We start from the raw sequence: 27,748 nt of genomic DNA, 5'->3' as shown, positions 1-27,748 counted from the left end.
AAATTTGCTTATTAATAATATTAACTTAATGAGCTGACAATTTTACAATATTAATTTTAATTTAGTCAATTAATAAATCGAGTACATTAATTGAGTCAATTAGCGAGGTGATAATAATAACTAATGGGTAAGAAAATTGACAATATTATTTTTAATTTAGCCCATTAATAAATTGAGTTCACTAATTGAGTCAATTTATAAATAATAATAGCGTATTTTATTAAAAATTTAAAATATTACATAATCTTAATTTTCAATGTAGTCAATAAGTAAGTTGACAACATTAGTTCAATTAATTAAAAAGTAATATTAATTTTGTCGATTAACAAATAACAAATTAACAATATTAATTTTGTGATTTAATTTTTAGTTGAGTAAATTGCTAAATAATATTTTCTATTGGTCACTTAATTTAACTACGAAAGAAAACCAATTAGCTTTGTAATTTGAAACGAATGATTCGATATTTTCTGAGTTCTGTTGTTTTTTTACAAGGTAACTACATTAAATGAGTCTTATAACATATGTACGAGGTGTGTTCAAAAAGTATCGCTAATATTGTGTTTTTTCAAAAATTATTTATTTATTCATGAATATCAATTTTGTCCCCTTCAAAGTAATCCCCATGAGATATTATACACTTGTGCCAACGGTTTTTCCAATCTTCGAAGCACTTCAAAAAATCATTTTTTTTTTACTTCCTCAGTTCTTCCTTGGATGCCGTCTTTATCTCGTCAAGAGAAGCGTAACGTTGTCCTTTCATGGTCCTCTTCAGTTAAGGGAACAAGAAAAAGTCACAGGAGCCCAGATCTGGGGAATACGGAGGCTGCGGCATCATTAGTGTGTTGTTTTTGGCCAAGAAGTCGCGCACAAGCAACGATGTGTGAGCAGGGGCGTTATCGTGGTGCAAAAGCCAATTTTTGTTCTTCCAAAAATCCTGGCGTTTCTGGCGGATCTTGCCAATCGATATGTTTAGGTCCTCAGCATCTTCTCTAACGGTGATTCGACGATTGGCCAATACCATTTTCTCCACTTCATTAGTTTTTTCGTCTGTTGTTGAAGTGCTCGGGCGTCCGGCACGCTCTTCGTCGTTCACATCTTCTCGGCCTTCTGTGAACATTTTGTACCACCGATAAACGTTGCTTCACACACCTCGTATTAGTATTGTTAATTTAATGAATTATGATTATTAATAAATCGAGTGCAATAATAGTCAATTAGTAAACTATATTAATTTAGTCAATTAAAACTTTAGCAATATCAATTTAATTTATTAACTAATTTGCTCAATAAATATTGAGAATAAATAAATTGACTACATTAATTTAGTCGACTAATAAATAGTATTAATGAAGCCAATGAAAGCATTAACAATATCCATTTAATGTATTAACAAATTTACTCAATTAATTTTGTGAATAAATAAAGTGACTACATTAATTTAGTCGATTAATAAATAGTACTAATTTGATTGAGTAATAATATTTTTCAACTGAATACCTGATGCAGCTATGAAAGAAAATCACTTAGTCCATTTAATAATTCAATGTACGTGATTTGAAACAAATAACTACATATTTCTGGAGTTCGATGTTCCCTTGCTTTATAAAACTTATATAAGAACCGGAAAGTTATGAATGTCAGTTAAATGAATGTCAATTAAAACCCAGTAGCTCTTGACAGTAACTTAAGATCAATAAGCACATACATACACCTTACTTACAAAGCAAGCTGAACTGAGCGATATAGCTATTTACACTTTGACCAAATTAGAAGCTCGTCATACCTGTTATCAGTAAGCGTGTTAAAGAGGGCTTGCTGATCCACTGTCGAAATACCATATTCTGTGATTTTAGCAAGTTCTCCAGCCGTTGTGAGTGATGTTAGCGCGTCGATTACTTGATCTGCTTTGAGATCTATCAGTAGGCCATAGTGTACGATGAAGTCAGCGCCAATGATCGTAGATTAAATGTCAGCGATGATGATGGGCCATGTGAATGCTCGACGAAGACCAAGGTTGAGAGTAACTGGTAGATGGTCGTTGCATAGAGTTTAAATTCTGTGATGTGAATGCCACATGTGCTGGAAGAGCCTGGATGCTGGTTGACATGACTTGAAAGCTGGTCTGATTTTCCATGTCACTGTCTGCAGCTTCGGTTAGCTGCTCAAGCGTACTGTTATTCGGAGCCTTGAGGATTCTGCACACGATATCAGGCAGCAGCGCCAACTATTTACTACAAAGAAGCTCTTCTGATGCGAAGCTAGCTAGGCTTCCGATGCCCAAGTTCAAGCTCTGTTAAAAGCTTGTACAATTGGTGTTAAACTGAATTGGTGCAACGTTGAATGAGATTTGTTTTTACATAGGTATACTTATCGTAGCCCTCTTTTTGTACTTCTGGCTTCAAGGCACCAACGTCTGCCTTGTACATGGTGTTGTCATTTCTGATGTTTCGCGACCCAAGCTGTACCTCCACTCGAATGCACCAGAGCTCAGAATCGTTGAGCTCTGGACTCAGGGAATTTGAGTTGTGTGACTGCCAGGATGTGACAGGAAGGCCAGTTGCTGTTTCGCTGAAAAGCACGTGAGGAGCGTCTCCGGATAACGTTGAATTCTGTAGCAATAGGTCGTCTCGCCGCTGACGCTGTGTCTTTGCTATCATTTGATTTGCTTGGTTTTGCTCATGGTGAACGTAAAAAGAATTCACCTCATCATATGATACTCTGCAATGGCGCCGTGGTAGAATTTGTTGAGGGCGGAGTTGCCATAATTCGTCTCATCACCGTATTTACCGTCCGATGATTTTTATTTAGAAGCACGAATGAAGTGAGAGCCGAGAAAAATCAAGTAACAAACCATTAGTAATGAATCTGCTTTAAAGTTTTATTCAAAGCAAGGAGTTTCGGTGTGTAATGTAAGTTTTGTCAGCAACAAAACACAGTGTTGCCAACTTTATGCACATTCATATTAGCTTAACTAGCTGTATATTATTTTTCACTTTTTTCACTTTTTTCACATTTCTTACATTTTTATACACTTTGCCAACACATTCCATTTCCTTTTACTCCATTAGCCGCTGGCTAATCACACAACTTTATCTCTACTGCCCGCACATTGCTTTTGTTGTTGTGCCTCATTGTCGCCCGCTGCTAAGTAGTCTTCATCTCTTCTGCTCCAATTTCCACTAACTGTCTGTTGCTAGCGGCTGTTAGCTGCATTTCCTCCGTCTAAGAAAACGGCAAGAAAGGCGTCTTTGTAACTAAGCAGCGCTGCTTTGTTGTAAAGTTGTCTTACGAAGCGCTAATCTTTGTTGCTATCATTGTGTCCATAGTCCATATTGCATTGCAAGCTGTTGGCTGTTTGAATGTACAATTTATTTTCTGTTTTTTTTGCACCGAAAATTTTCACTATTCTCCTTGCAACTTTTTGTTGCTAGCGCTTGTCGCGCACAAAACTCGTTCTCAACTTTGTTGCAAACAACAAAGAAAGGCGGGCAGAGGCCGTCGTGGCAGCGGAATTTGGTAAAACTCCCCGTGTTGCTTGTTGGCAAGCTGCTGGTCGCTTCCACGGGCTTGTTGTTCACTTTTCCTGCTTCGCCCATTTATTTGTCGCCAAGCGGGTGACGCGTTCGTTTGTGCGCTTTAGACTTGGACTTGGACTTTGCGCGTTGCATTGTGCTTGTTTGCTTGTCGTTGTTGCTGTTTATTTTTGTTGCCGCTAAAGTTTTCGCCGAAAAGTGAGAATTTCCCTGCAGCATTTCTGCTTTTAATTTATTTTATTTCATTTTGCGCATGCAGCTTTTCATTGCCTCCACTCCTTGCGGCCGCTTGTTTGTTGCATATACAGGATTGTCCACTTTTCTTCGCTGTGGCGCTGTGATATTGGCATTGTCAGTCAGTTTGACTTTGTGCGCGGCTTGACTACTTGTCTGGCCTTTAGACCCGCTGACTTGCAATTTATCTAACCATTCCCATTTGTTGTTGCGCATATCGTATTTCCAATTGTTGTAGAAAAGAAACAAGTTCTCTGTTCGTAAATTGCGGGCTAAATAAAGTGACTTGTCAATTAAGTAAATATAATACGTAGCGGGTGGCAATCCTCAAGTGCTTAAGTTCAATTTAATTTCCAATATTTGTTGTTGTTGCTGAAAAATTGTTGTAGACTCATGGCCACTCGAATACAATATATCTATAGTATGTCTGAAATAAATAAATCAGTTCGGTTTTTTTTATATATTTAGTTGTCTAAGAAGGCAAGAAATAATGGTTTAAACACGATGTAATGGAAAAATCAGCTGTAGGTCACGGTACCGCTATTTATCTCTAAAGTAGTTTCGAATAGCTTCAAGATTTTTATTTTCATTGAAAATGTTTTTAACCCTTTGATTGTGGTCGTAGGTCATATTGACCGCATAATTATGAAAATTTATTTTTCATTTATTATACTCTTGTTCTATGCTAAGTACTTCGAGATCTTATTAAAACAGTCTCAAAAAAAATTGTTTGCAAAGAATTATCGGGTTCATTTTGAGACTTTTAAAATCCACCACAAAAGATATTCGGTCACTAATGATGAATATGCAGTTTTTGCGCAAACGAAGTGTGGCTGTCTGATTTGGATCCGTTGGTGTATATAATTTACACTTCGGTTTTTACTTTTCTACTGCGTCATTGAATAGCTGGATATATTGCTCTGCATTGATGGTTTTTTTTTTTTTTTTGAAACTTGAAGAGCGTGCCTATTATTGACGATTTCAACGTCACCCAGTGAGCATGACTTTTCACTTTTATGAGTTGCAGGGTCAAAGTCATATGAAGTTGATTAATAATATTCAAGCATTTTATGATGGCAGATGGCTTTTTGATTTTACGATTTGTTTTTAATAGATTAAACTAAATCGAGTTTTTACACTCTAGAAACTTTATGTACAAGCATTCTTAAAGTATTAGTATGAGGGATTTGAGTGTTTTCAAGAGAAAGGTTAGGGAAGGTGCATTGTCTTTTCCAGCAGATGTAAAATGTTGAAAATGTTAATCGACGATCAACAGTCACAGCTCTTTATGGAATGGTAGGAATATCGAAATGAGCAAGGAACCATTTTGAAAGGTCATTTAGGCTTAAGAAAATTAAGGGCACGATCCAAAATCCCTCAATTTTTTCGAAAAACAGTGTCGCATTAACGTTGATGAAACAATGCTTTCCGACTACCAGGATGTCATGAAAGGTATTATTACTGGCGATGAGTCTTGGATTTATGTTGACGACCCGAAAAAAGATGATCGGCCGAATATCGTAGGAAAGGTGAGCCGAAGCCGGAAAAACCACGTCAAAACAGGTCATAAATGTTAAGGATATGTTGGCAAATTTCTTCGATTATCGAGATGTGGTGCACTGCGAATTCCTTCCGACTGGTCAAAGTGTCAATAAAAATTTCTATTTGAGTGATATGCGTTGTTTGTGGAAAGTTATTCGTAAAAAGAGGCCGAAATTATGGGCCGACAATTCTTGGTTTTTGAACCAGGATAATGCACCGTTCATTTTCAACCAATATTGTGCCGCAACTACGTGCCGCACATTGAAGGCTATTCCGGAAATTGATTTTAACAATTGCTTCCAGGATTGGATAAAACGTTAGCACAAGTGTATTGGGACCAAGGGAGATTACTTTACATAAGTCCTTCTATTTATTGCTCACAGTAGTATATATGTAGTATATCTGGAGTTGAACTCAATCCAACAGTGAACTTTAAGAAGAGCTAAAAACCGAAAATCCTAATTTTTGGCAGACAATTGGTATTTATCGCCATGCAAATGATATTTAAGAAGAAAACATTGGCAGCAGATCAGATAATTGGCCATCCAGCTCTGTCAGATGAGTCTCTTCGGTATGTTTTAGAAGTTATTCTTGGTGCAATCTGTAGTACAAAAAGCCTCAAAGAATTGGAAAAATTAAGAAAAATATACGTACAGAAGGCAATAGAAGATCACTAACTTTTTTGATTTTCCACAGAAAAACTGTGAAGAGCCAAAGCACCATGCACCAAAAGAATTTCACGAAAAATGGGCACGATTTTAAGTCAACTCAGTTACCTTTATGTGTGAATTCAGATTGCTGTTGCTAGCATAAATATTAGCTTGCTGAAATATTGCTCAGCTGACGTTCCTTGTAAATATTTGAACTGGGACTAGTTTGAGTTATATGAACCTGTCGGTTGTTGGATGTTACCTCATCTAAAGCTTATTAGGTTCACTAATTATTGTTATAGAATTCGTTAAAATTGTTTCAACAAATAATCGCTTCTGGCCACTTCCAAGTGAATGGCGCTCAGAAAATTTTTCTCACTTGAGTGAACATGTGTACATGGCTCTAAGGCTTATTGAATTTAGAAATATTAGATTATCGTGGAAAATAAAGAAAACAGGACATTATATTATGAATACTAAATATACTTTACAACTTTGCTTTATTTCCTTTGATGATAATGAAAGTAGAAATTCTTAAAATTACTATTGTACAAAATAATATTATGACCTTAAAATGAATAAAGTTGTGGGAGTCTATGAAGTATAGTACTGAATTTCCTTTTAATGACACTTAAATTATTTTCATTTTAGTGACGATTTTTCAGACAAGCAATTTTATATTGCTGTTGTCATATTTTATGCCTTATACATATGGTTCATAAGGCATTTAGAGCTACCTCAATAGATATGTTCGTGTTGGCATCAAGGTGATAGCGAGAGATCTCAAAATCTCTTGCGAACCGATTCAACGCGTTTTGGTTAATGATTCCCTCCATACCAAAATGATTAACCAAAAGGCGTTGAGACGATTCACAAGAGTTTTTGAGATCCCCTGCTATTTGTATATCACTGATACGAAGACACGTATCAAAAGAGTTAAATATTTTGCAAAAATGTCTATTAGAGGTCGCATAAGAGGTGCTAGACAATATAGCTGAGGACTACTGAGGACTGTTAGATTCATCAAATGGATCATTGCTGGTGATGAGCGAAACATTGCTAGTGAATTGCGTCAGACCGAAAACTTAAAATTTTCGCTGAAAGTAAGAAGGCCATATCTGCCGAAAGAGAAGAAAGTAGACCATTCTTGTCGAGCTTATACCAATTAGACTATTTTGATGTCAATAATAAAGATTTGTGTTAAAGTCCGTTATGATTTAATTTTGATATGCATATTTCATATATGAACAAAAGTAGCTCTGTTCTGGAGAGCAAGACTGTAGGAGAGGAGTTAGAATTGATTATAAGTAGTATGAGGAAAAAATTGCCAATTAAGTTCTTTAAAATTAAAGGAGGTAGAGATTAGAAGTATTCGCTTTCTCTGTTTCTGACCAAAAAATGTGCTTAAATGGGAGATTAATTGCAATTCCCGACTCTTATATAAGTTACGCTATAATTTTGTCAATTGTGAGGTTAATGTGAACTTTCCTCATATTCAAAATTATAAAAGTTCATACAACAAAATATACATATGTATAAGAAAAATTTAAATTAAATTTAAACTCACTATCACTACTTTAAATTAACAAACTTTATTAATTTTTTTTTACAGAAAATTTGTGAAAAGCCCTCACCTGCAACAGCAAATCCACCAAGTTGCTGAAAAACAGAGCCAACGGCGGCAGCTCATCGCTCATCATCAGCGAACGTCATAACGCCGACAACCAACACTGATGTTAATGCTGCAAGCAAAAACGACAACAACAACAGTAACAACTCCACCAAACAACAAACCAACGGAACAAGCAAACTTACAAGCCGAAACGCTGCCGGTTGGCAACAGAACCCAGAGCAGTGTGGCAGCAACAAAACCGTGCGCGTGCAAGTGATAACAAAAACAACAAGAACAAGAATAACAACAACCATTGCCAGCTCAATTTCATTACGCATATTAAGCGTGAACAGCAGCAGCTGCACTTTTTCAACTTTTTTCGATTTTTTTGCTGCGCTGCATTCATTAGTTGATGCTATCAATACAGTTCCACGCGCCATAACACACACACACAGAGGAACACACAGTGACGCATACACCTGCGCGACGTTTGCAACTGCGACTCAGGTGTCACTTCAGCGCCATTGCTGATATGTTGCACGAGAGACGGTGTGAGTGACGCACGTTATGAAAATGAAATTGCCGGCATCCACTTAGCAATATGCCGCTCACCGCCACTGGCCAGCGCTGATGCTCATCTACATGCATATGTGATCTTGTTTGTCAGTGCAAAAACAAATATTATTTATGTGAAAATTTTCGAAATCCGTTTGGAATTTAAAATACTGTGCTGCAAGTGATTACTATTGAATTTTTTTGAAAATAATAAGGAGGCGTTCAGTGTTCACTAGTGTATTGAAATTTCAAGAGTGAGTTATATTTTGTTGTTGTTATATATCACCTCATCATTCACAAACACGGCGGACTACATAAGGAGCGCGAAAATGGATACCGTTTACGGCACAAAGAAATATTTTCAGAGCCTCTCGGGCGCCAGTGATATCTATCGTACGCCGGCGGGTCGCGCTGTGGTGAGTATATTCAGTTTAAATTGGTTAATTTTGGTTTATCTGTTAATTTATGGATGAGGGATAATATTTAAGATCAAAAACAGAAGCTTCAGGAAAATTATAAATATTCTATAAAATGAGAATAAATATTAATAAACTAAAAAAAAAAAACAAAAATAAACACACAAAAATCTAAAAAAATTAAAAATAAAATTTATAAAATGTAGTCCTTATACGTTTTCTAAGATGAGAACAAAAATTAAGAAACATGAAATTAAAAAATAATAATAATAACAAAACAAAAAAACAAAAAGCAATAAAAAAAAAATTAAAAAATAAATAATAATAAAATTAAATATTCATACATTTTCTGAAATGAGAACAAAAATTAAGAAATTTCAAATTTAAAAAAATAATTAAAGAAAAAAATTAATTAATAAACTAAAAAAATTAAGAAAATATGGCACTTATACATTTTGTAAAATGAGGACAAAAATTAAGAAACATGTAATTAAAAAATAATAATAACAACAAAAATAAATAAAAAAAACTAAAAAATACCAAAAAAAATTAATTAAAATTTAGTATTTGTACATTTTGTGAAATGAGAATAAAAATTACAAATAAATCAATAAAAATAAATAAATAAGCTAGAAAATTTTAAAATAAATAAGAAACTAAAAAACAAAAATTAAAAAAAATTAAAATCTAGTATTAATACTCATATTAAAATATTCGGAAAATTTGTTTTTATGAATACTAAGTTCTATACATTTTATTTATAATTTTTTAGTTTATTTGTTTTTGTTTTTTGATAATAAAATTTTTCACATATAAATTTTCTAATTTTTATTCTTTCATAGAAATATGGTTATTTCCAAAGCTGAATAAACACTTTAATACAGTTAAAAATTATAAGTTTGTTAATTTTTTAATTATTTTAATGTTAAAAAAAGTTCCTCCAAATTTTTAATTTATTTTCTCAAATTTTATTTTTTGGTTTTCAAAAATTTTCTATTAGTATAATTATGCTTTATTGAAAATTTTCTAATACCAAAGCTGAGTAAAAATATTAAATTCTTTGAAAACTTAAAAAACATTAACAAAAGATAAAGAATAAAAATATTAAAAAAAAATTAAAAATGAAAAAAAATAATTCAATTTTGATATTTGTACATGTTATAATTGTTGAAATTTTTTCTTTTTTAATTATAATTATTTTTATTTTTCTCTATTCCTAAATTACAAAAATAAATTTTTTCAAATATAATTATATTTTATTGAAAATTTTCTAACTCAAAGCTGAGTGAAAAAATTTAATTCTGTAAAAAATAAAAAAAAAACATTAAAAAGGGTTAAAATAAAAATATTGAAACAATCAAATTGATTTAAAAAATTAAAAAATCAACATTATATGTATATGTATATAAAAAAAATTATATATGAAATTAAAAAAAAAATAATTAAAATATGTGCACATATTCTAATTGTTTAAATTTTTTTGTTTTTACTTTTTTATTTTCACATTTTTATTTCTAAAATACAAACTTTTTTTTAGAATTTTTTAGAATGAAAAATTTTGCTAATTATTGTTATAATTATATTTTATTAAACATTTTCAAAAACCAAAGTTCGATGAAGAACTTAAACTCTGCGAAAATTTAAAAAAAATTAACAAGGATTAAGAATAACATAAAAATAATACATAAAAATAATTTAAATTTGTTTAAAAAATCAAACATTTAATTAAAATAAATTAATTTAAAAAAAATTAAAAATTAAATAAAAAAAATTAATTCAATTCAAATGTTTCTACAAATTCCAAATGTTTAAAATTTTATTTTGTTTTTTAATTATATTTATTTTTATATCTTTTTTTTCTAAATTACAAAAATTAAATTTTTTTGAATTCGAATGTTGGTAAATTAATATTTTTAAAGTTATTTTTAGAACAAAAATTTAATAAAGAATTGAAATGTTTCGAAAAATTATAAAATATGAAAGCGAAAAGAGGTATAAACCTGCTTTCCCCTCCTTTAACTCATTTCTTCCCACTTTAGAGAAGGACTATGTAACTTCGTCTCATTTTATTATTCTCTCCACATTTACTGCCATAAAAGCTTATAGTAGGCTCATAAGCGATATCCTACTAAATATATTAGCACTATATGCATATTCTACTCGCCGCCTTTAATGCTCCCGGAGCCAAATAATGTGTTAACTTCTTACTCAATAAATAAATTTAGTGCACTTTTCGCCAGCAGCTTATTTATATTTAGTTCCCGTATAAAATTGACCCCACGCCAATCATGGCACATTTGTTTAATAGCTCACGACTGCTTAGCAGCTCAATAACTCGCACTTTCCTTTTATTATCCACACTGTAGCAGGCAACAACTACAATGTAATGCATATACAAATATACAAATGTATGTATGTATATAAATTTCTACACTCACTCCAACGCATCTCACTCGCACTAAATAATAGTTCCGGAGTATTTGCTTCGCTCTGTTCTATGCTCGCACCACTTCCTACCCTAGCGGGCTGTGCTGCTGGTGCGCCGTGCGCCGTAAGTGCCAATAAAAGTCAATCTTAACACTTTTCCGATAACCACTTAAGCATTTCACATATTTCACCAACACTCCAGCAAGTGTATAAATCAGCTAATAAAGGCGTTTGCCGAGCGTGAGAGTGAAATAATGGCGCAAGCAAAAAACCCAGTAATGCCAGTAATAGTTTTCGAAGCCACCCCTTTGGCAAGGGTGCTAAACTATTTTATATCGAAAGCTTTTATTAAACAAAAGTAAGCGGAATAATGGTTTGGCTCGTAAAAATTTTGTTGCTTCATACAATTGAGGCGTTTTCGGTGTTTTTGTTTATAGGCAGCGAAGGCGCCACTGCGTATGAGTAACCACATGCGGGCATATGTTGAGTAGTTTAAAAAGATATTGTAATATTTTCAGGACCAATTTGAGAAAAGGGTTTAGTAGATCATATGAATACTAATACTTTATCATACATATTTCATATATTTTCTTTTTTCCATTTTTTCTTTTCTTTATATAAAATATATGCATTTATAAACTAGAGCAATCCAGGCCGATTTCAGAAAGGGTTTTTTCAGGCTGTTCCGCTCAAATTTTTTTTTATTATATATTTTGCTGAGTTTAAAGTTCGATGTCGACTCTATTTTTTAATATATTTAATTTGGATACTGAGAGCACTTTCCGATCACCATTTTGTATTTTTACTTCCGTTTTCTGTTTTTATTTTATTTTTGAAACATCAAAAAATTTGGATTTCTCTAACTTTTCCGGTTAAATCTAGAGTCACGAAGCAACATTAATACTTACATATATTGGGTAGTCGAAAAAGTCCTTTTGTATTTCAAATAAAACTTCAATTGATTTTTTTTGTATTTATAATAAACTTTAATGAACCAAATATTTATCATTTTGGTTGACTACTTTTTCACTTTTTTCCGCTAAAGACATTATTCCATCAGTGTAAAACTTTTCTGGTTTTTCCGCGAAAAACTGCTGCAAGTAATTTTCGCAGGATTCTCTTGAAGCCAACTTTAATCCATTAAGGGAGATCTGCATTGACCATAAATAGTAGTCCGATGGTGCAAGCTCAGGACTATATGGTGGATGCATCAAAACTTCCCAGCCAAGCTCTCCCAGTTTTTGTCGAGTCATCAATGATATGTGTGGACTAGCGTTGTCTTGAAAGAAGACGAAGCCCTTTCTGTTGATCAGTTCTGGCCGTTTTTTTCGATTGCCTGTGTCAATCTCATCAGTTGTTGTCAGTAAAATGTAGAATCAATCGTTCGACCAGACTGATCCAGCTCATAGTGGATGATTCCTTTCCAGTCCCACCAAACACTCAGCATAACCTTTCAGGGCATCAATCCTGGCCTCGCGACTATTTGTTGAGCTTCAGCATGCTTGGACCTTGATGATCTCTTTCGCACATTATTGTCGTATTTGATCCACTTTCGTTCGATTTCGGTTCGTTTCAGCAAAAATTCGCAGATGTTAATTCGGCCCATTAAATTTTTCAGAGACAAGCCAAACCTTTTCCAAAATTTCATCGACTTTTTCTACGATAGGTCGATCAGAACGAGGTGCCTCTCTCACATCGAAATTTCCAGAACAGAAGCGAGCGAGCCATTGCTGATACAGCATCGTCTCCGTAAATTTCACAAATTTCATTGGTGCCTTGCGTGGCATTCTTCTCTTTTTTATACAAAAATTGCAAAATATAGAGAATTTCTTCTTTATTTTTCTTCATTTTTGAACAGCTGTAACTTTTTTCAATTTCCCCGAATTTATTTATTTTTTGGTTAAATGAAGCTTATGATCTCACCTTGCCAACACTATATGGTATAACTTAATGTGATTGATAGCACTGGAGATTTACGACTGCAACGGCATCTATTGACAAAAACGAAAAGACTTTTTCGACTACACAATATAGAGAATTTTTTAATCAACAAAGCTAACAAAAGCGATGCAGTAATTAAGCATAACAAGGGTAAAACTATGGAAATTGCCTTGCAGTGTGCTACGGTTAGTTGAATAGCTCATTATCTGGCATATTTATACACACAATCAAAGCTAATTTTATTAGCGCAGTAAAATAAAATTCTTTCCGTTATTTTATTCAAGTATGAAAGCAGATGCGATGATGACTGAGCGGCAATTAGGGCTTAATTAAGAGGTAATGTGCACTTATAAGTCAAAAGAACGGTTTTCGTTGTAATTTTTTTGAAGAAGCATTTAATAAAATAAATAGACAAAAATATACACAATTACAAAATTTAATGTACTTCAATAATCAGCGTTTCATTTTGAAACATATTGAATTCCTTTGTTCCCCTAGTCGAGCTCCTGGACGACCTCCGATAAATAGGTGTCTGGCGGTGAGGCAGAATTTTCAGCTTGAAATTACTTCTAGTCCAAAGATAAAATATTTTTTAATTCACAAACGTAGTTTAAAGCTAATTTCATGTTTAGCGAATTTTAGAAATATGATATCAATGCGCCTTAAAGTATGCTATGCATTTAAGTCTACGCTCTCCCGCATTGTTTACGTAATCAAAGCAAGTAAAGACAAGAGTTGGAGTAAATGAGGAAATACAAATAATATTTATTATGAAATTTTCAAATAACAACAACAACAAAAATATGATTTTCTTATAAACAGCACAAACAACTAAAGAAATGCAATAGCAAACGAGCAGCAAACGAAAATATAAAACAACAAATGTTATCAAAACAGCATGTGGGCATTGAAACAGCAACAAAAACAAAAAAAAAATGCTTAAAGATAATCATATAAGATCACAACAAGCCAACATACAGCTTTATTTGCATGCAGCGAGAGGCAAGCAAGAGTATGCAGAAGCAACAAAAATAAAAAACAACAAAAAAAAACAGAAACAAAAAACAACAACAACAAAAATAGCAAAGACATATTTAAAAAGCAAGCAAACAGCAAGCAACAAGAAAATTAAGAAATGAAGTTGAAGTTGAAGATGTTGCACAGCTTGCGTCCGTGCAACATGCGCTAGCTGCTGCTGCAGTTGAAGCGGCAAAATGCGGAAAAAGTCAAAAAGCCAGCAAATGTCACACAGCCGAGCACAGCACAAGTCGACGGCAGCAACCCGCACGTCGCCAGCTCTTATCGGGAGCGTACTTAGTATGCGCATGTTGCACAGCTTCAGCGCATTGTTTGCTTTATCTGCAGGCGACTTCCGGCACACACATATACATATATGTAAATACATATGTATAACGTTACTTATATACTTGCTTGTGTGCCCCGCTCCGGTTAATGTTGCAGTTGCATGTGGCGCCTTTTCAATTTTCATTCAAGTTGCACAAGTAAATCTTGCGTTGTTGTGGTTATTGTTGCTGCTGCTGCTGCGCATAATTTGCATATGAATGTAGAGCGAGTTCATATTGTAGTTACTGCTGTCACTGGTAGCTGCTGGTTATGTGACATTGATGTTGCCACTCCACTGTTGCAACGCAAGTTTTACTTACAACAAATGCGCTTTTGTTGTTATTGTTATTTTTGTTGTTGTTGTTGTTACTCACATTTCGCTTTCTGATTATTATTATTATTGTTATCATTTTGCCTGTGTCTGTGTTGCATGCTGCATTTCTGCTCCATTTGTTGTTGTTGTGCTTGCACTACTGCCACTTCATGAGTTTGTTGCATCGGAAACCACTTATGTGGCAGACGCTTTGTATGGACTTCCGCTGCTGATGTCTTTACTTGCAACGCTACGCTGCATATACATATATAAATGTACGCATGTTGCATGCAACACAGTTGCCTTTTATATAGTGTGACATTTTGACGTTGCCAGTGTTGCATAGGTTGCACTTGTTGTTGGCGCTGCGCTTTTAATGCTGCCGAAACCCGGCACAAAGGCACGCACACAACCTCACACACAAACTCACTTACACATACAATGTACGCGGAATTTACAAAACATTTTGCATGCTTGATTTCTCGTTCCCAAGAAGTTATATGGCAACAGCGGCGCTTAAACGCTTATACAATGTGACACATGGAGAGCAGAGGAAAGAAGAAGAAGAAGACGAAGAGGAAGAACAAGAAGCTGCAGCAGCAGGCCAAAAAGCGCGACACAATAGAAAAAGGATGGGTTGTGCCGCACAGCCAAGCGTTGGCGTTAACGATTATTTGAAAGAATTGAAAGTTAATATTGTTGTTGTTGTTGTGTGTTGGTAGCTCATTGTTTGCCCGCACTTTTGTTGTTTGTACAACAATGCTGCGCCGATAAGTAAAGTATGTGTTTGAAAATAAATTGAAAAGCCAATGTGGCAACGCCCACGCTTGCTATGAATAACATTAAGCAACTGCTGCGTTGTTGCCACAAAGTGTTGCATATATACTTTACTATGTAATGAGTTGTAAAGGCGCGCTCAATGGTGTATTGAAAGTAAATGACAAACTGATAAGCAAATGATAGCGCGCTGAAAACGAGGTTAGGGTGAAGAAGGGCGACAGGGTTGCATGGAAATAGAACTTAAATTAAGAAAAGTTCAGAATTAAGGAAAGCAAGCAATTTTTCACTGAAAGTAGCAAGTTAAAAATCAAAATAAAAAAATATTTTGTATTTATGAAAGAGGTGTTAGAAGCATAGTTGCCATATTTTTGAAACTATAACAATTTTTTTACAACAACACCAAATTCTTGTATTTTGTACATATGAACGAATATTTAGAGGCCTAGTTGCCAATTTTTTTACAACAACAACTACATTTTTGTGAAAATTTCAGTATTTGAGAATTATTTGCTATGGAATTCTGGGAATAAAAGAATTCTAAGAACATTTTTACCTATTAACGCCCTAAATTAGAGTTAAATTTTCAGCTATTTTCATTGAAAATCCGTAAAAAAAATATAATTTTGTGTGCTTTAGAGGATTAAAATGTTCTTAAAACGATGCGCTATAAAGAATCACTACAGACGCTTTTAGCAAAAATCTCTCTAAAAATGACTGAAACTCTAAAGGTTGTAGAAACTATAATTTCGCCTGAGTGTATGCAACAAATCTCAAAAGTTTAGGTGAAAGCACAAAGAATAAAAGTTTAACTGTAAAAAAATTAATTTCGCGCTCTGTGAATATAAGTATATTCTAAACAAAACTAATTTCTAATACTTTTTATTGAATATCTGTAACAAATATATTATGTGCTCTTTAGAGGGTTAAAGTATTCAAGCGAATTATGGTCTACAAAAATTTGCTAGGAATTTATCTAGAAGGGATACCACTACACAATATCTGAGACGCTACAGACAGTATAAATTTAATTTTCGCCTAAACGTATGCAACAAATCGCAAAAAATTGATTAAAGCACATTCAGCATAAAATTTGTATTTATTAATAAAAGTTTAATAAATACCATAAATTGCTACTGCTACAAACTAAGCGAAACATTATAGACAGAAAACAAAAATTAATTCGCCTAAATGTATGCAACAAATCTCAACAAATCGTTGAAAGTACTACTAAAATTGACTTAATTTTTTCATAAGTAGCAATAACTCGCTCGAGTGTATATGGAGATATTCCCTTAACACATTTGTTCAATAATGTGCTCAATAAAATTTTAATTTTCAAACACTTTACAATGAAGGTCCGTTCAAAAAAAATGTCGGAGGTCGGTGGAGAGTTAATTTATTTTCAGTAAACGTGCATTATCAAATATGTTAGGAATATACTCAGAAAAAATTGTTTTTAAGAAACTCTACACAGAGTGAAGGCATATACAATGCCTAAATGTATGCAACAAACCTCAAAAACTTTGGCTTAAGGGCATTCGGAAACTCAGATTCCTTTCAAAAAACAAAATTTTAACAAGTAACTAACTTATTAATGCTCCAAATTAAATTGAATTTTCCAAACCTTTTCTTTGGAAGTTCGTAAAAAATACATTTCTGTGATCATTAGAGGGTTAACGTCTTCTAGTGAGCCATATGTGCCATAAACATACATAAGCTTTGTGCTAAGTAAACATTTTCCAAAAATCAATAAGAAACTTTATAGATAGAACGCCTAAATGTATGCAACAAACCTCAAAATCATCGATTTAAGCACATTGATCCACTCAGATTGCCTTCAAAAGTATTTCTTAACAAGTAGTTAACATATTAACGCTCCAAATTGAAGTTAATTTTTCAACCTTTTTCAAGGAATGTTTTTAATAAACACATTTCTGATATCACATTTCATTAGAGGGTTAACATCCTATGGAGAGTTTTGTGCCATAAAAAAATATATGGATTGTACTAGGTTAATATATTCCAGAAATCCATTGGAAACTCTATAGGTAGCAAAAAAAATTTTTCGCCTAAATGTATGCAGCAAACTTCAAAAGCATCGGTTTTGAGAACATTCAAAAATTGAACGAAAATATTGCTTTTAAAACAATTTTAACAAGTAATTAATCTATTAATGCGCTAAAGTAAAGTAAATTTTCCAACCCTTTTCGTTGAAAGTTTTTAAAAAATACATTTCTGGGATCATTAGAAGGCTAAGGTGTACTAGAAAACTACGTGCCATAAAAATACATAAGGATTGTACTAAGTAAACATTTTACAAAAATTAGATTGAAACTCAAGTAGACTGCTAAAAATAGGTTTTTCGCCTAAATGTATGCAACGTATTGAAAAAAAAAAGAATTATAAAAGCAATACAGCACCTCACATCTTCTTCAAAAACACCTTTTATAACAAGAAAATACAACTTCGAATTTATATATGTATGTAGGGCAGTTTTAAATTAATATTTATTTTCGAACACCTTGCATTAAAAGACTGTATAAAAACTGTTTTTGAAGTCTTTGTATAGTTAACATATTCTGAAAAATAGGTGTCAAAAAAATTCAATAGGAAGCCACTCAGAAAACATTTTGCTTAAAACCGTACGAAACTCTGATGGTAGGAAAATCAATTGTTTGCCTAGATGTGTGCTACAAATTATCAAAACTATGAATAAAACCGCATTCTTTCACTTCAAAATTAAAGATTTAAGAAAACTATTTTTTTGAGAGCATACTGAGTAGTCGCACCATATTTTAACACAATAATGCCTGAAAAAACTTAAATTGCAAACTCTTTTCATTAATAGTTTAAATAAAATAGGTTTTTGAAGTTTTTGGATGGGTTAGTATATTTTAAAAAATACAAAAAAAAAAAATTCTACTCAGAAAATATTTTGCTAAAAACTATGTTGAATTCTATGGACAGCAAGAACACATATAACGCGTAAATATGTGGTAAAATCGCATTCTGCAAATCAAATCTTTTTCAAAAAAATTGTTTCTCTACAAATCATGTGAAATATAGATAGTACACCAATGTTTTTTTGCTTGAAAGTGAGCTAAAAATATCAATCAAAGCGCATTACGCAACTCAATTTGGGTTCAAAAAAAAAAAAAAACAACAAAAACAAAATAGTTTCTAAGAGAATAAGCTTTGAATATATGTATATAGAGCAGCGCATAGGATATCTACCACTTTCTACTGTGATTCCGCACCCTAAATTGCAACACTGCACCATCATTAGCTTTACGAGTAAAAGTGCACTCAAGTAACTACAACAGCATGTCTAATTAACTGGCGGCCAAACAGGAGAAACTGCTAAAGTACACTGTGAGGGATTACACTACTAAAGGTAGTGCAAGCTAAGGAAGCGCTTAAAGGAAATACCAAAAGCAGAAGACAAGATTAAGAGATAAGAAAGTAAGAGAGGCAAATAAAAATGAAATTACTTGTAAAGGAAGTGCCCTACACACACATACATTTATATAGGTTTACACAAGCATATACCATTAACCTGCAAAAGCAAGCCCTTGCATGAAAACTTTTCGCCAGCCAACAACATTACATATATTTTTCACCTCATTATGATATGTTGGTGCACTCACCCACTAAATAATAAATAAACAAGTCCTATAGTACATTACAGCTTTTGGCTTTTTACTATGCATGTGTGTAGGGGTAAGGATATGTGTGGCAACGCCAATTCACAGCAGCTAAAGCAAAAATTAACTCTCAACCCTGCGTTCTCGGTTTGAATGGCTTTTGCTGCCACTATTTTGGCTACTTGACACAAGGGCTAGCACACTCTATATTATATATCTCTATATTACATATGCATATATATGTAAGTAAGTCAAATCTATAAACTTTTTATATTTTTTATGTAAGCTTACTTTCTCAGACAACACACAGAGCATTGGTGCTGAGGAGTAAAATGACGAAAAGCTAATATATGAGGTTTTTTGTGGTTGTTGTCAGTAGATTTAAAATATTTTTAGATATGAGATATTAAAAGATGTTTGTTTGGCTTTTCTTCGACGAAGAAAAGAAAAAATACAGCCGACTGACAGAAGGAAGTGCAAGGAGCTCTTCACTCAACACTCATATGTGTTTGGCAGTAGTAAGAATGTAGCAACGTCCTAATTTAGTTTAAAGAACTAGCTTTGGATCTATAAACCTTCCGGAAGTTTGTCAAAAACTAAAACTTGTACGGCTGCAAAGCGCAGAGCGGAATGTAAGAGGTCTTCTTCTATTGCAAAAAATCAATTTCATACTCCCGGCCTATGAGCCAAATTCGGTTTTCCATTCAACTTAGTTCCCTGCTAGGATTATTGCGACCCTCCAACTTTTCGATACCATTTTTGTAGTACGACTTGTGCTTTGCCTCAAAATAGGCTTCAGTTTGAGCGATCACCTCTTCATTCAACGAAAATTTCTCCCCAGTATTAATTTGGAGTCTGGGAACATAAAATAGTCGCTGGGGGCCATATCTGAAGATTCCGGAAGCAATTCGAAGGTCAATTCATGGACTTCGGCGTCGTTTTCACTGACTTGTGAGGCACGGTGTAATTTTTTGGTGAAACAGCCCTTTCATTTTTTTCAGAATGGGCTGTGTTTTGGCAATTTCGTTCTTCAAACGGCTCAATAACGCTATGAAATAGTCGCTGTTGATAGTTCTTCCTTTTTTAAGGTAATCAATAAAATTTTTTCCCTCTTTTGACAGACGGAGTTTTAAAAATCTCGAAAACATCTTAAGCAAATTTAGCGAAATGACGGGAACTGTTATTAGCTGTTTCACCACATTTTCGGTAGGCTGGGAACAGTTCATCGATCCTTAAGTGTCTGTTGAAGGAAATCTAGTTGATTTAAGAATCACAAACTACCACCGTTCAAAGCTTTCCCAGTGTGATCCTGCATTACCTTTGAGATGAGGCTTAGTTCTACGATCAAACCTAACGCAAACCTCAGTTCAGTTTGTACAATTTAACAGTTTTCGATTTCTTTTTGTAGTGCCAATGAACTCGTTTGTTGGTGTATGGGTGATATAGATCTAATCCAAACAAGGTTTACTGAAACTGCTGTCGTTGATATTGTACCGCTGAGATGCAGCTCGAGATAAGTAATATTTATATTGCAAAGAAACTCAGTTTTCATTCTGAGTTATCCATACAAGTTGCTACACGTTATTTTAACTGTTATTGTAACCGATAAAAAATTAGTTGGAGAGTATACTTAATGTCATTATTCTCGTTGAAAGTCTTCAATGAGTTCAAGCTCAAAACTACTAGATTATTTGTAGTAGTCATCATTTTCTTCTGTGTTGGAAAGGTGAAATTTGGATTATTCGTATTAATCTTCCCATATAATGGATATTTCATGGCATATGTATGTCTAGAGAAAATTACTCTGATCTTTCTGGGTTTTTTACTGCAAGTAACCTATATTCTCATCTACGAATCGCTAAGCGACATTCTTTGATATTTTCAGAAAAGAATACAGAGTAGATATTAATACCATAGGTTATGCCGTCACCATTTTTGTCAACAAACTAAGAAAATTCGAAGTACTATTTGAGAGTCCGGGCTTCCGAACTTCAACTGCTACAGCAATTGTGTACTAAAGTATAGAACTCGAACAACTCAGAACTCAATGTATGGATTTCGATATAACACTTTTTTTTATAAAGAAATTGCAAATAATAATTACAATTAAAAAGCAAACAAAATGAATTTCATTATCAATTCACGTTGTCATTAAAAGGAATAGCTTCAAACAAAAGGTTTTTTATTCTTTTCATTGGAAGCGGGTTTTTTACGTGGCGGGTCCCAAGCCCAGGGACGAGATGGTTGGCCTTCTCACTTTAGTACGCTTTCAAATGGATGTTCTGTGGATACCCTGACTATACTTGGTTTAAGCCCGGAAGTCGCGAGCTTCTGAAGTCATATGTAAAAGAATCGTTTCTGGCCACTGTTAAGTGAATGACACTCAGGGAACTTTCCTCATCCTCCAAACGAACGAAAGGTTAAGCAGTCCAAAAACACCAACATTTGCGCGTCTAAAAAATGCCATTTTAAAGTTGCATCAGCCAAGTACAAACAGTTGAACTTGTGAAACACTTCAAGCCGTAAGCATCAGCAACACTTAAGCGGCTCAACATGTCGCGCCTTCATTTGCACCTGGATTAGTGAAAGAGTGTGGAAAAGCGCAATGAAATGTACTTGAGAAAATTAAAAAATATTTCTATAAAGCAAAAATATGCAGACGTCAGCGAGTGAGACGTGAAAATATTGCCAGCAGCACCGCAAACATACATAATACTTTGCAGACTTCGCGTTAGTAAATACGACCAGACAAAAGCTCATTCATAAATTCATGAATAAAATAACTGAGTGAGGATAGTCATTGGCTTACTCATTGCACAAAAGGCACTGGAAGGCATTGCTTCCATACACTTATAGTATAACTATGAATGTGAGTAGCTTTATGCTTTTCTTCCTTGTGTCTCTATAATTCTTTTAAAATCGTACGCGAATTTGCGAATATTAAATAATGTGACAGCATTGGTTAAATAGCACGAATGCGCAGAATGAAGTGCAATTGCAATGAATTGGCGGTAAAAAAAGAAAGTCAGCAAAAGCCAGGCGACTTCACCGATTCTCTGCATCGAGAATGTGACATTCCGTTGCCGTTGGCTGTCGCAGTTCCTCAACCGTTTCCGTAGACGAGTACGTTTCCTGCGGCTGTCTGCTAGCGTGCTGTTGTAGTTTTGCACGTCACGGTACTCGCTGTTGATGCTCCGCTTTTGCTCTTATTTCACGCGACCTAGCCTGTTCACCCGGCTATTCAGGGGCGGCAGTTTCTATGACAAATACCGCCAGCTTCTGACAGAACTCAGCTGCGCGCTCAAAGCCTGACATCGCCGACATTAGTAGCTCCTTTTACCGTTATTTGTTGGTGAAAAATATGAAAGCAGCAAGAAATAGAGAAAATAAAAATTGCAGCGCTGGATAAAAGTGACGGACAAAGTGGGTGCCGCACACACACAATCCATTTAAAATATGCAGACGTCGGGTATATGCAATTTTGATGCCCCAACTAACGGTCTTTTATTGGCAATTTTTTTATGTTTAAGCTGGCAGCTGTCGGAAGAATTAAAAATAAATAAAAGTGGCAAATAAAAGCAATTGACAAAAAGTTGTAGTTTGCCAACTTTCTTTCCTGGTAGTTTTAGACGTGTTATTTTACTTGCTTTGGTGGGAAAAAACTTTGTTGGCGCAAAAGAGGGACCAGCACAGCGTCGATTAGGATTAGAGTTGGTGCAAACTCTTTTCAAAAAAGAGTTAAAGGATTACAAGCAGATGGCAGTTGAACAAAGTTTTAATTTTTGTATTGAAATTTATACGTATTTAAATTATTTATGGAAGACAGGGTGCTATGAGGGAGTATAATGAAATGAGAAAACGAATGTTGGAAGAGAGAAGGAGAAATATAGGGTTTGCAAATTAGAAGAATTTATTCAAAACTGGTGACCGGTGAAGAATTTTGTTAAAACCGCTTGGCAACTAATGGGTTAAGAAAAAGAAAGAGACAGACGGATGCAGCTATATATAGGAATGAATTTGTTGAGAGGAGCAGAGACAGATATATATGGATTTATTCTACATAAAGACAGAAAGGGAGATAGAAATATTGAAAAATAGACAGTTATTTACATATATCTAATTAGAATAATATTCAAAGAGTAAGAGAGCAACAGATAAAATACTATGGAAAGAGAGACAGATATACGATTATGTGTACATACATATAACTATGCAATAAGATCCTTGGATCACTATATACGATTATGTAGGGCACTGCCTCAATAGCGCCTAGCATAATCATAACTCACATTACAGGGAGATAGAGATATGTATAGATAGATATGTATTAAGAGAAAAAGTGAAAATTGCAAAAAAGAGAGAGATAGAAAGAGATGAACAAGAAAAGGTGCGAATTTGCGCAAGAGAGAGAGAGGAAGAGATGGATATATTGAGAGCAATGTTAAGAAAAAAGGAGCTTGGAAGTCACTAATGATTTTTGACGCCACTTTTACAGATCAACTATTATATGGTACAGTCAACATTTCGATAAGAGAAGTTACTACATTTTCCTTATAAAATCTGAAAATGCACAATACTATTACTCAAAGTAGTGCCCATTTGTGGCTATATAATTTGTTGTATCTTCTCCTCATCTCCGAACGTCTAAGAATGGATCAAGCCAATTTTTGATTCTCTAATTTGATGCGAATTTCATTTCAGTAAGTGCGTTCTGCATCGACCGGTACGAAATGGTAATGAGAAGAGAAGTGGTCTGTGATATGAGGCTGGTGAGGTAAAATTTTTTAGCCGCCGATTCTCAAATAGTTTTTAACCATTTTTGCTGCTTGAGGTCGAGCGTTGTTATAACGGAAAAATATTGCCTGGTGCATTCTCGTGAATTTCGGTAGTCTCTCGGCAAACACACGCTTCCATTTGATGAGTTCTTCTTAGTCATTAATGGTTTCATCCGGTTTTAGAAGCTCATAATACAACTCACCCTTTTGAATTCCACCAAATATAGAGCATTACTTTGGCGCATGGATTTTCGGGTTTGTTGTTAATTTGGCTGCTTGGTCAGTTTTCACATGTGACTTCTAGGGTTTTTGTGGTTGATAAATTTTTCATAATCAGTAACAATAGGTTACAGCAACGACCTTTTCGTAGCACTCAAGCATCATCTCTTCAGATCAATTCATATGAAAACTAATTTCCCTGCTTTTAAATATATGCAGTAGGATGCAGTGAAACGCAGACCAAGAAGTTACAGACATGCCAATTGTCATGATGTCTCTTATCGAACATTTGTACAGTGTGTCCTGCATGCTCCCAATTAAGCAGCATAGTGAACTCCTCTTCAAGCTGTTTCTGCTGGGGTGCTTTCATAGAAATCATCCCTGCAGTCACCTGCTTGAAGCGGAACCGCCTCTTAGAAGCAGCAAGAGGTCCCTCCTCAAAAATATCGACGACATAAGACAGAAGGCCGACCAGATTTCGTACGCTACTAACTTCAGATATATACTGACCACCATTTACATTGGAGCCATAAACACCTTCACTCCTACTCAGTGAATGAATTTGGAGTCAAACCATTACCCACTGCGGACGATAAGCGTGAGTTACCGCGAGAATCGAGGGAGACCCTTGCGCATCCTCGTTCTAGATTCTGTTGCAGCCTTATTAACCGACCGACCCCGACTTATCAAATATACAGTATGCCCCGCAGGCGACAAGTCTTCGCATGACTCTAACCACTTCCTTGTATGCCCAGCTAACCCAACACATCTGACGTCGACCTCCCTATGGAACGACTCCGTCGAAACAGCACGTTTCCTGGGCCTACCGTTGGATAACAACGATGACAACTTATGTGAAACTTTCCGCCTTAACGGGGGCTAGATAACCATTAGAATAACAACATCAACAGTAGACTTCCAACATATGTTTAGAATATAAGAAGAATGGTATAATAATCAAGTTGCGCAATCTTTTGGCAAACCACATAAATATTGTTGAAATTGAGAACCAGGATCGAAAACCACATGTATGATCAATGCAAAAAGATTTAATTGGAAGGCAATAAATTGGAAGACTTTTCTTCCAAGCTGGATGAGTTTCATACTGAGCAAAGTTCAGCAAGTTGGGAATCGGATTTGAAACCTCACGTAAGACCAACGAAAAAAGTTTTAATTGGAAGGCAAGCAGTTGGTGGACTTTTCGTTAAGGTGACTTTCGTTCCGAGCGAAATTCAACAAACCTGCCTATTGTGTCTCCTCACAGTGAAGAAAACCTTATGGACCGGTGATAACTATAACTAACATCACTATTTTCGGGAGGGAGACAGAATTTAAAGGTATTCTCATAGAACCCAAATATATTTTACTGATTTTTAGACCATTTATAAACTTTTTGAATATTCATATACATTACTTGTATTAATACATTTTGATTTTAATTACTGTAAAACAAAAATACCACTTCCTGCCACATATTACGGTATTACGGTACTACGGTGCAGCATCACTGCAATTTTTCCCCTAAAAGACTTAAATATATGTTTATACGTAAGTGTTGCAGCAATATATTGACAGCTATTTTGTTGTTGCAACGCCTTTTACTGCCACCGGCATTTTTGTTGTTGTTGTTGCCTGTGTTATCGCTCACAATTTACGCATGTTTTCATTTGCAACTTTTACAATTGTTGTTGTTTTATTATTTTTCGCAACTATATTGTTGTTGCGTTACTTTAGAAACTGCAGTGTCAATTGTAAATTGTGCAGTTGGCGTTTTATATGTTGCTGCTGTTGTTGTTGTTGTTATGCAATAAACTGCTAAACAGTGCTGTTTATTTATTGGCCTTTTTCCATGTGCAACACTTCAAGCGGCAACATTATATGCACGTAGTTGCAAACACACATAAACAAAGTTCACATATATGTGTATGCCACATTAACATGGCCAACAACAACAGCGACAACAAATTGTGTTTTTTCGCCTTTTGAATAGAACTTGCTTTATTACTTTTTCCATATCACTTACTTACTTGCGGATATGCTGTTGTTGTTGTTGCTTTTGTTGCAGTTGTTTTTGCTGCTGCTAACAAGTGTTTGGCGTTTTGTGTATTCGTGTTTTTACTGTTTCTTTTTGCTATGTTTTTTGTTGTTTGTTTGTGTGTTTTTGTGTGGCAAAGAGTTTGGTGTTGCAACATTATTGCACTTTGTTGTTATTACAGCGTACTTTGCAACTTAACATATGCCACTTACGCAAGCAGCTAGCAAGTGTGTTAGATTGCGTGTTTTTGCGTGTGTGTATGTGTGAGTATCATATAACAAGTAGTTACACAATTTCTTTATTCGTTTTGCGTTTTTCTCCTTTTCTTTTTCCTTTTCGGTTTTTGCTTTGTATTTACTTATTTATTTTTGCGAGTTGTAAATTTGCCTTCGCTTGCTGCCATTGACAGCTCTTCAGTGAGCTGGCGCGGTTTAGCGCCTTGGTGTATGCAAAGTTTTTCTCTATTTATTTTTTTTTTTAATTGGTTTCGCAATATCTTTTTCTCTGCTTTGTTGCATTACATAATTGCATATTAAATTTGAAAAATATTTTCCTTTCTGCAAGTAAATTTTATATGCTTAGTTATTGTTATGTAACATGGAAGTTGCTTGTGTGTTTTTATAAATTTTTATACATTGACTCAAGTCTAATATAAACTCGAATTGAAACTGTCGGTAATGAAAGAAAAACTTAATTTAGAAGATACTACTTACTACTACTCCGGTAAAGCATCAAAACCTTTTAAGGACATTGAAAAAATGATATTTGATCGTTCTTTCTGTAGCTGATTTAATACTTAACAATGTTCAGTGGACGAGGTAAAAAAATGAGGTCCTAGACCAAAGAGTACTGAAGCATGAGTCGATACTTGTATAGTTTGATCTCTAAGGGCAAAGGATTTGTCAACAGTAACTCAATGACCTCTTCCAGTTAGTTTGTTTTTAGTATGACAATCGCTTTCCAGTATAATTAAACATAGTTATTGCAAAATTACTACTCTACTCTACTTCTTTATGAAATTTTTCCCTGAGAGGATATTGCTTCAAAGCAGCCAAGCTTCCAGATTATTCAACATCTGCTTATATAGCTATTCTGTAAGTGACAGTCACAAAATCTATTACATTTCATTATTCAGAGATGTTTCTCAAAGAAAATAAAGATAACAAATAAAATTTCAAAGTCAAAAAACATAAACAATCTGATCAGATTTATTTTTAAGGTGAGTCCAGAAAGCTCACACGTTCTAGAGGAACATTCAGTGTGATTTTAATCTAGGTACCTGCCGTGTTAACAGCCTAATCCCACGATGCGGACCAAAACATGTTAACATAGGTATATTAATCAGCGCCCCAAAAATGTTAAGCATTATTTTATACCGATTGAGAGTGTGGAATGAACACACTTAGCACTTTGTTAAGGTGTCACAGCTGACTAAAATATCTGCTGTACCTTGTTGCTTGGATCAGCTTCTTCCCATATTGGAGTTTAAACCACAGAGATTACGATACTTCACAAAGGAGACCGCAATCAGCAGTTTGAAGTGAACTCCTAGAGCTCCTGCTTTATATGCTACCAGAATAAAGTACTCGGTCTTATAGCCGATGTTACTTCCAGTTCACTACTGATATTTGTATGTGCCTTGTTGTCAAAATGAACATTATGATATTCGATATACATATATATAATAAATGATGTTACTTCAGACTTTGTAAGCTGTCAAAGCTA

The 27,748-nt window shown here is 34.4% G+C and overlaps 1 protein-coding gene across 1 annotated transcript in view; it reads left to right on the top strand.

Moving 5' to 3' along the window:
• Positions 1 to 8,318: 8,318 nt before the first annotated feature.
• Positions 8,319 to 27,748, top strand: part of LOC126753235 (mucin-2) — a 55,515-nt gene continuing 36,085 nt past the window's right edge. The window contains exon 1 of the mRNA XM_050464493.1: positions 8,319 to 8,545. Coding sequence (XP_050320450.1) covers positions 8,459 to 8,545 — 87 coding nt within the window. The 5' untranslated portion in view covers positions 8,319 to 8,458. The remainder of the gene's footprint in view (positions 8,546 to 27,748) is intronic.

The sequence above is a fragment of the Bactrocera neohumeralis genome, chromosome 3, assembly GCF_024586455.1.
Source record: "Bactrocera neohumeralis isolate Rockhampton chromosome 3, APGP_CSIRO_Bneo_wtdbg2-racon-allhic-juicebox.fasta_v2, whole genome shotgun sequence".
Taxonomy (NCBI): Eukaryota; Metazoa; Arthropoda; class Insecta; order Diptera; family Tephritidae; genus Bactrocera; species Bactrocera neohumeralis.
This window is presented reverse-complemented; position numbering and strand designations above follow the sequence as displayed.